This window comes from Pyrgilauda ruficollis, unplaced genomic scaffold (assembly GCF_017590135.1).
Source record: "Pyrgilauda ruficollis isolate IOZ18807 unplaced genomic scaffold, ASM1759013v1 scaffold26, whole genome shotgun sequence".
Classification (NCBI taxonomy): domain Eukaryota; kingdom Metazoa; phylum Chordata; class Aves; order Passeriformes; family Passeridae; genus Pyrgilauda; species Pyrgilauda ruficollis.
The window spans coordinates 2,782,988-2,793,142 of NW_024523933.1; the positions used below are offsets into that span (position 1 = coordinate 2,782,988).

Consider the following 10,155-nt stretch of genomic DNA (forward strand, 5'->3'; position numbering starts at 1 on the left):
TTATCTGCAAGATAGTTCTCACCATTACCATAAAGATCAGAGAATAAACTGCTATATGATTCCTGTAATATAAAGTGTTATGATTCGAAAAAGTGTTTTGAAATGGGTGATGGATATACAGACTTAGCTTGAAGCCCTGAAAAGTTTCAGACAAGACTTCTGGGCAGTCTGAAGAGGCTCAGGGTTACAGGGTTTATCACAGCAAAAGCCTCTCTGCCATTTGGTGAAGCCTCACATCATCATCCTGGGGCCAGGCCCAGAGGTCACCCCCTCAGCAGGTTCTGGGTGTGAGGATGGGCACTTGATGTGCCTTTTACAGAATCACAGAATCAGTTAGGTTGGAAAAGACCTCTGAGATCATCGAGTCAAACCTAGGATTGAACACCCCATGTCAACTACACCATGGCAGTGCCTCCTCAGTGCTGCATCCAGTCTCTTCCTAAATACCTTCAGGGACAGTAACTCCACCACCTCTCTCAGCAGTCCATTCCAATATCCAGTTACCAGTTCTGTCAAGAAATTCTTCCTGATGTCCAACCTGAATCTCCCCTGGTGCTGCTTAAAACTATATCCTCTCATCTTGTCACTGGTTACCTGGGACAAGAGACCGACCCCGACCTACAACTTCCTTTCAAGGAGCTGTAGAAAGCGATAAGGTTCCCCATGAACCTCCTTTTATTAGGCTAAACACCCCCAGTTCCCTCAGCTGCTTCTCGTAGGACTTGTGCTGCAGACCCTCCACCAGCCTTGACGCTTCTCCAGAGCAGTGCGTGAAACGACAGACGGTCCCTGCTCCACATAAACGACAACGACCTCGGACCTCGGTAGTTCCTCGGACCTCCAGAAAACTCGGTCGCAGTTCGGCCGGGTGACGTTCCTCAGGGATGATTCGGCACACGGCTGCCTTCCCTCGGGAGGAGGAAAAGCACCCGCACTCGGTCAGGCCCCTGCCTGCGGCCCGGGCTCGGCGGGCACCGCCGGCCTCCCCGGCGCCGTGGGCGGGCGCGGGGGCGGCCCTTTCCCGCCCGGCCTCCTCCGGCCGCGCCGCTTCCCCCGCAGCTCCGGGCCCGGCTCCGCCATGGGCGCCGCTCGCTGCTGCCGGCTGCTGCCGCCGCCGCTGCTGCTGCTGCTGCTGCTGCTGCTGCTGCTGCTGGCGCCGTGGGCGCCGCGTGTGTCGGGGGAGCCGCGCTCGCCGCGGCGGCGGTGGCCGGTGCCCTACAGGTGAGTGCCGCCCGAGCGCCTCGGCGGGCCCGCCGGCGCTGCGCTGTTCTGCTTCTCTGTGCATTAGACTGGAGAGGCCGTGGGAAGCTTCCCCTTTCTAATCTCGGGGCGGTGATCATTGACAAGGTGTTCGGCGCGCTTGGCTCGCCGAGAGAGCCGTAGTGCCGTGCCAGGCCGAGAGCTGCCCTTGGTCTCAGCAGCGGGAGGGATTGGTTTCCCGGGAATGACTGCCCGCAGTTAAACACGCTCCTTAAGGCCCGCAGAAAAGGTGGCGGTGAGGAAACCGGGGTACGGGTTTTTTTGCTTTTCAAATTTAACTTAACGTCATGCTTCGTCACAAATGAAAAAACGGTACAAAATCCCGTTCGCTGCTCCAGGGCTGCCTGAGCTCCAGAATTCCTGGTGGTGTTGGGCCACAACTGCACATTGTGGCTTGAAAATAGCGATAGATTTGGCCGTGCCGAGGAAATGAACCCCTTCAGAAGAAGCATTACGCTTGATTGTGTATTTTGCACAGGTTTGCTGTTTGTAAAGGGAGTAGTTATCAATGTTTAACTGCGCTTAATAATACATACCTGAAATTTTGAGAGCCTGTTGTGCAATCCTCAGCAGTTAAATTTGTGTCAGGTGATGCCTGAAGGAGCTGGTCTTGAAGTCATGAGTTGTTGGGATTTTCCAGCAAGTTCAGGAATTAGACTGAACCTTGGGATGGGCCTTGGGACGGTCAGATTTGGAGAACAATCCTGTTGGAGTGAGATGCTCAGAAATGTGGGGTTTCAGTGTTTCTTGAAATGCTTGCTACCTTCTTGTCACATGCAGTGCAAGGGGTAATTGAAAATGTAAGGTATGCAAGCTAGAAATAGGCCTTGAATGTGTGGTTGGCCTAAGTTTTTGTTTTCTGTGTGTTTTTTTCAGACATACTTGTTAGGGTTTGGGGACTGTTTTTCCCTTCTTTTTCTTTTCTTGCCCTCCTCAGCTAACCAGACAAGATCTGGACAAGCTGTGCATGCCAATTGGTCGCGGTAACACGAATATAGGAACGGTGTTTTAAGTGAAATACAGGAGTGACTGTAAAGGAACTTGGAACAGGAAGACTTGTTGCAGTGGGTTGATCGTGGCTGGATGCCAAGTGCCCACCAAAGTCACTCCATCGCTCCCCTCCACAAGTGGACTCGGGAAGGAAAATACAGCAAAGCATTTTGAGGGTTCATGAGTTGAGATAAGGACAGGGAGGGATCACTAACAAAATACCGTCACAAGCCAAAACAGACTCAGCTTTGGGATATTAATTGAATGTATTGCTAACAAAATCAGAGCAGGATAATAAAAAGTAGAATAAAGCTCAGAAACACCTTTCCCCACCCCTCTCTCCTTCCCAGGTTCTGCCTCCTCCCCCTAGTGGTGCAGGGAGATGGGGAATGGGACTCAGGGTCATTTCATCAGATGCTGTTCCTGCCGCTGCTCAGGGAGAGGAGTCCTTCCCCTACTCCAGCGTGGGGTCGCTTCCACAGGAGACAGTTTTCCATGAACTTCTCCAACTTGAATCCATCCCACAGGCAACAGTTCTTCATTGACTGCTCCAGCATGGGTCACTCTTCCACGCAATCCTTCAGGCACAGTCTGCTCCAACACGGGTCCCCCAGAGGGTCACACTTCCCACCCGGAAGCCTGCTCCAGCATGGGCTCCTCTCTCCATAGGTCTGCAGCCTGCTCTGTGGGTCAAAGCGTTCTTTAAGGGATCCACCTGCCCCAGTGTGGGTTTGTTCCACAGGCTGCAGGGGAATCTCAGCTCCAGCTCTTGGAGTACCTCCTGCTCCTCCTTCGTCACTGACCGTGGTATCTGCAGGGCTGTTCCTTGTACATATTCTAACCCTGCTCTTCTCTGGCCACAATCACATCACTGCAGTAACTTCTTTTACTTCTTAAATCTGTTATTGCAGAGGTGTTGCTGTCCTGATTGTGCCAGCCCTGCCCAGTGCAGGGTCCATCCTGGAGCTGGCTGGCATTGGCTTTGCCTGACAGGAGGCAACCTTCTGGCAGCTTCTCACAGAAGCCACCCCTGTAGCCACCCTGCTACCAAGACCTGGCCACACACCCCCTACACTTGTCAGAAACGTTCTTTGCTGCTTGTATATAGTATGAAAAGGAAGTACATTGGGTCTTCGGTGTTTGAGGTTTAATAGGAATGAAATAGAAACAACGATCCCAGCTATGTTCTTACACCACTTTAACTAAATTAACATAGACGGATTAATTATTTTTCTGGACTTTGCAATATTGTAGAGTCAAAATAGCTGCATCTGGGGACCTCTTACTATAGAATAACAAGAACAAAGTGTCAATACCCATGTAAATAAATTGCCAGGAGAATGTTTTTGAGGCAGATCTCAAACTATCCTTTTCTCAGCATCTGTGTGTCTCTGATCTTGTGAGTGTGTCACCCTTTGTAATCCGCATTATTTCCACAATCAGTACAACATGACTTCCATTTGTGAGCCTTAAGTCCCGAAGTCCCGTTTCTGCACATGTGTACCCCAGCAGCCTTATGAACTTGAGTACTCCAAGTGTCGCAGTGTCTGGGTCACAGAGTCTGTCTTGGGGGGTGCTGCACGCGTAAGCTGTCCCCTCAGCAAGCCCTGACAGTTACTCCAGCTGCAAAGCTGTGCTTGTCATTCTGTGTGCTTCTCTTTCTCAACACAGGCGCTTTGATTACCGTCCAAAAACCGATCCTTACTGCCAAGCTCGTTACACCTTCTGTCCCACTGGCTCTGCCATTCCACTTATGAAAGAAGAGGATGTCATTGAAGTGTATCGATTACAGGCTCCAGTATGGGAATTCAAGTACGGGGACCTACTAGGACATTTGGTAAGGTGACATTTTTAACAAAGTTACAGTGACAAATTCAGCTGAATTTAACAGCAGGTGTTAAGAATGGGAGCTGTTAGGTTGGGATATGCTTGTATGGAAGAATATTAGAGCACTCAATAAGAGCTAGGCTATCCATAGGGAGGATACTCAAAGAGCACTAAGTTTCAAACAAAATGTACAGGATTCAGCTCAGCTAAAGACAAGAGCATGACCAGCATCGTTGGTGGGTTTGAACATGTTCCTCTCTGTAGCTGCCTAGGTGCTTTGTATACACACACCATTGTGTATTGGATATCTTTTCTTCTGGGCTATTACCACATCAAGAAAATACTTTTATTTGTCCCTTTATATCAGATAAAATAGTTGCTTAGTGTATTAATTTTTCTCTTGTTAAAAACTCACATATTTGCTTGGACATTGGTATCTGTCAGGAGCAGACAGCCAGCTGGTCAGAACGGTGGATCATGAGAAGTTGGTTGCTTTTACAGTTCTTGAGTGTTATGATGAGTATGGAATTGAAGTCTCCATTCATGGAGTCATGCAAACATGAAGTCTCAGCTTTAGTAATATTTATAGTTATAGCAGTAGCAAAATTAATCTTCAAAGCATGATTCCTAATTAATAAAGATATGTTATTATATATATGTTATATATATGTTATTAGTTATTTTAATCAAAACCAAGCACAAAGAGTCAAAAATGGAAATAGATTCAAATATTGTTATCTCAGTTGTTAACTAAGTTTGGATTTATGTTTTTACTGTACAGCTTTTAAATGAAGTATTTATATCATTAGTTTTATGGCATTCATTAGCAAGATCTGGCTTTTGTAACTTGGTTCTGCTCTTTATTTCTCTGATACCCCCATGAAGTTAAGGATTCAAAAGTCAGCTTGAGTCTTGATCATGAGCTCCCACTGAGTATCTGCTTCCAGATGACAGAATTTACAATGGATGGATAGACAACCACTGAGACAGCATGATGCTCTGAATAGAAGTGTGTGTGTGTCATGCAGTCTGGTGTGTTGTGCTTCAGTGTTACTGACTTCAGTGTTACTGAATCCAAGACGTTGTAGGAACTCCTTCCCCTCTTCTCACCCTGTTACAGAACAGCTCCTGAGCATCTTACCTTCTGTACAGGTCAAGCTGAAGTTGTTATGAAATCAAAGTTTTTGTGGTTTGGTTCTTTGTTTCTTTTTATTTTCCAGAAAATTATGCATGATGCTGTGGGTTTCAAGAGCTCTCTAACAGGCAAGAACTATACAATGGAGTGGTATGAGCTCTTCCAGCTTGGGAACTGCACATTTCCACATCTGCGGCCTGGCATGGATGCTCCGTTCTGGTGTAACCAGGGAGCTGCCTGCTTTTATGAAGGAATAGATGATGCACACTGGAAGGCAAATGGAACTTTAGTTCTTGTGACCACAATATCAGGTAGATTGTAGATGCTTTGGATAATGTTAATACAAAATATAGAGTCAGCCTTGTCTTCTGTAAAGCAGTATCTTTTAACTTATGTTCTGTAGGTTATTCACAGCATTAGTCAATGATGCTAATTTCAAACACTCTATTTGAATACTGAAAGTGGCATGTGGCTGTTGCCTTTTGAACAATTCACACTGGAGAGTTGTTAAGTGAGAGTCATTTGGTGTTGCTGTACAAAAACACTTGAGTCTCTTGAGTGTAAAAATAGCAAAACAGCTTAAACAGAGTCATCATGGGCTCTTTTCACGTGGCTTCACCAAAACAAAATCTTCTATTGTGAAGTGGCAGATGACTGCTGAGATAGAAAAACTGTTGAAAACACGTTCATTATTGAGCAAACAAATAAGTCATATTTAGAAACAATCTCAAAGATATAAAAATATTAATCTCTATTTCTGTCCCCCTCATTATGTGTCCTAAAAACTGTGAAAATGTCCCCAGTAATAGGTCTCTGTCATGTGTTATAGAACAAACCTAGGCCTTACAGTTCAAAATACATAGGTGATCACCAGAAGAGTTTCCTGCTGCATACTGATCACTGCAATCCTAAAGTAAAAAGGTCATTCAGATAAATCAGATTGATTGCACTAGCAATGGAGTGAATGACTTAAAAAAAAACTGCACTGAGGACAGAGTTACATTTTGTGTGACGAAAACCGCTTAGTTTCTAAAGTTGGTGCAGTGTGCAAGACACAGTGGAGAGTCAGCTTACAGCTCTTGTGACATGGTGCTTTGCGTGTGCCCACTTCCACCCTTAGCAGTTTTGCTGGCCTCAGTTTCTGCATAATCTGTCCAGTGCTGCTAAGAAATTCTAGGCAGTTCTTTAAACAAAGAAGTAAAGTGGAGCTGTTTTCATGTGAGTTTGTAGTTTGTGACTGAAGTATTTGATGCCTGATACAGTTGGATTCTTTTGTATGAATACCAAGTTAAAATTTTTCATATAGGTGGGGAACTTGTCCTTCTTCCTTTCTCTGTGGATTATTTGATGCCCAAGAAAGGTGAGGCTACACTGGTGCCTCATGGATACATAGTTACAGTCTTCCTCACCTTTCTCCCTTTCCATTTCCATGAAACTTTCAAGGAAGTAGCTTCTCTGAGAGTTTTCAGAGTTGTCTTGAATTTCACAATAACTGTCACATTTCTAGTCAAAGAGGGTGAGCAAATGCAAGCGCAGATGAACAGCATCATGAGCTGAACTTGCTCCCTTCAGAGAGCTGGCAAAAAGCATCCCATCTTAGTGGTCTTACATCCCACCCATCATTTGGCTCAATTCAGCTTGGCCAGCTGTGGAGCTGCTAAATCAGCAGGGTGGCTCAGTCTGCGTCTCTTTTGTGAAGAGACATGAAAATTTGTGCTCTGAATTTTTGAGTTTAGTTAAAATGTGAAGTGCAGAAATGTCTATTGGTCCGGTGAGCATCTCTTGTAAACTGTACTACCTCTGCCCTGTTTGTCTGCATGGATAATGCAAAATGAGAAGTGTCACAGTTCTCTGGTGTTTGAGTATTCTGGCATAGTAGCAGGAAAAGGATCAGGAAAAGGAATTACAGTTTAAGTAACCTGCATGTAAATGCAGTTTATTCAGTTTATTTATTGCCCCTCTGACCTAAGCCTTGTATCTGTGTATGGTGAGGTAGTGTAGGTAAACTTTTGCAGGAGAGGCAGGTGAACCTTGAAACAGATGGAAAATATTTTGAATCTTGCATTTGTTACCTCATCTCTGCAATACTTATTTTCATCTCTTACAGGAACCATGTTTAATGAAATGGCACAATGGGTAAAACACGACAACGACACTGGCATTTACTACGAGACCTGGACAGTTCAAGCAAGTCCTGACAAAAAGTCAACAGTGTGGTTTGACTCTTATGAGTGCTCCAAGTTTATACTGAGAACCTACCAGAAGCTAGCTGACTTAGGAGCTGTATTTAAGAAGATACAAACAAACTACACAAGCATCATTTTATTCAGTGGAGAACCTATTTATCTGGGGAATGAAACATCTATTTTTGGACCACAAGGAAACAAGACACTGGCAGCAGCTATAAGAGACTTTTACAATCCATTTAAACCTCATCAGAGTGTCAGAGAGTTTTTTGTGGATCTTTTCAAAATAATTGATCGTGTTATCTTGAAGCATCAGTTTTACCTCTTTTACAACTTGGAATACTGGTTTTTACCTATGAAGTCCCCTTATCTCAAAGTAATTTATGAAGAGGTCCCTTTGCCTGTTGGAAACAAAGCATCCTTTGGTGTATGACTACCTACTGAAGAACAAAACTTGCCTTTATGGCAAAATATTCTTAAGGATTTTGGAGTGCTACCATGATGGTGTTAAAGGGTTGTATGCTTCACTGCTGACTGTAAAAACTGTGTTGGGAAGGTTTTGCTGTACCAGGTGAAAGACTCTGCACTTTTCTTCTTACTACTTGTATAACACATTCATGAATGCTTCAGCATCTCTGACCTGGCCGGCTTCTGTGTAAGCATGGCCCCCTGCTGCCTGAGGGGAGACTGCAGTGGCTCCTCTGGCTGAGCTCTGCAGTGCCACAGGGGGAATGGGGAGGCAGCTGTCTGCTCGTGGCTCAGGTGCTCTTCACATGCATGGCCACGTGGCATGGCCACCAGCAGAGGTGGGACACAAGTTACAAGGACTGACTTGCTCAGCATGAGTGTCTGGATGTGTCCAGTTCCTTCAGCATGTGCCTTACACTGATGTTCCTGTAGTTCTTTGGTTTGTACAGCTGGGGCCTATGAACTATTCTCTGGTATTCTGGGGCAGTGAATGTACTGGAGGATGGCATGAGTGATGCTTTTTCACCACTTTGCTTCCTTCAGCTGCACTGTAAACACTATACAGATGGCTCTTCTTCAGTTCATGTGTTCCACAGATAAAAGCCAAACTGCCTGCCTTCATGTCGACTCATGCATAATTGCAGTGTTCTACTATCCACTCTACTATCTTAAGTCTACTTGAGGCTTCAGTTGGGTCAGTTTTGTAGAATTTGTGTATATTCTTTTCAAATTTTTTTAAAAGCATAGAAATTTTAATATGAAAGAAGTAATGACAGCTTGTGGGGCATCAACATTGGAGTTAAAAATCCATGCTTGTCACAGAGCTGACTCTAAAATGTGACTGCAGCCTCTTCCTAGCAGTGATGTTTGCTGTAGTGGTGCTGTGCTGTCCTTGAGTCCTGTTCCAGGCTCAGCTTCGAGCACTTTGGCAACTGCTTTGTTCCCTTTAAACCCAAGGGACCAAAGCCAGAGGAACACTGGCTTTCTGGAAGCTGCTGAGGTGCCTGCACACTGAAAAACCACAGCTGCAGCAATATAATCATTTCCAAGTGTTCACTGCTCACTTGGATGTTTTTTTTAAAACTAGCTATGGGATGGATAGTGCTCCTGCAGAGGTTATTGCTGTCTTGTGGCCAAGCAGGAACACAGGAACAAAACTCTGCAGTTTCATTTGGCTTGAGCCAAGCTAATACCCTGCTGCAGCCAGAGAGGAGAGTATACAGTGCTTGGATTCAAATAATAAGAATGGCAGAAAATTACCCTTGTATTCAGAAAGTCACTAAAATTAATTAGTTGAATTGCAATATCATGTAATGGGATGAGCATGAGAGGTAATGGGAGAAGAATGAAAGGATGAGCATACCTCACTTCAAGCTGCTACTTCCACTGAGAAGTGAAACTTCATCTTTTACCACAGACTGAAAGACCTGAGTCTTTTTAGCCAAAGTCACAGGCCCTTGTGACTGAGCTCAGCTTTGGATTAAGATACTGTCATGGTTTCACCCCAGCCAGGAATCAAGCACCACACACCACCACAAGGAAGGTAATCCAGAGGCTCTAGGGAAGTCAAAGGGGCTGCAATAAGCCTGTCTACAGAAGTTACATTCTCATTGATGCACTTCTTTATGTCTCTGAAACCCTCAAAGTTAAACCCACTTTTGTCTTCCCAGGAAAAAGCCTCAATATCACAAACCAGTGTTCAAAGCTCTGAAGGGAAAATAGGATCACAGAACCAAGCTTATAGATCACACTGCCAGTGATGTGGGGATTCCTCCATGCAGCCACGTGTCTGTTTCACACTTCGAACACTATCCTCACTTTAAAGGTACCAATTGTCAATGCAGGAGTTGCCCTTTATATAACACATGAGTTCCTTCTGAGGCCAGTATTTATGAGAGAGCTCTCACTTTCTTTGCTTCTCTCAGCTGGGGGGGGGGCTGTGTGTTAATTAATTGTTCAGACTGAATGCACAGCTGGGTGGGAATAAACTCCACCAGTACAAACTGCAGTCCTGAAAGAAGTGCCATTGTTGAAGTTAAACTGGAATCACTGCACTGGAATGAGTTGAAGTTGTTGAGTGCAGTGCTCTCTTGTAGGTAGAATCCACAATCCTTGAATTAGGCCTACAGAGTTAGATACAAAAAAACCAGAGAGGTGATAAATAGGCTAATTCTGCAAAGTTTAGACAAGCCCAGAATAGATCCATAAAAATGACACTTTTAAAACTTAAAAAGGAAGCATTAGATATCACAGCTTCTGTGCACCTGATGATCTGCTTGTGACTGAAAA

The 10,155-nt window shown here is 44.9% G+C and overlaps 1 protein-coding gene across 1 annotated transcript; it reads left to right on the plus strand.

Annotated features, from left to right (window-relative positions):
- Positions 1-840: 840 nt before the first annotated feature.
- On the plus strand, positions 841-8,487 carry CLN5 (CLN5 intracellular trafficking protein). Its single transcript, XM_041471285.1, has 4 exons — positions 841-1,221; positions 3,922-4,087; positions 5,298-5,523; positions 7,320-8,487. The coding sequence occupies exons 1-4, from the start codon at positions 1,079-1,081 to the stop codon at positions 7,829-7,831; spliced, it is 1,047 nt and encodes a 348-aa protein (XP_041327219.1). The 5' UTR covers positions 841-1,078; the 3' UTR covers positions 7,832-8,487.
- The last annotated feature ends 1,668 nt before the right edge of the window (positions 8,488-10,155 follow it).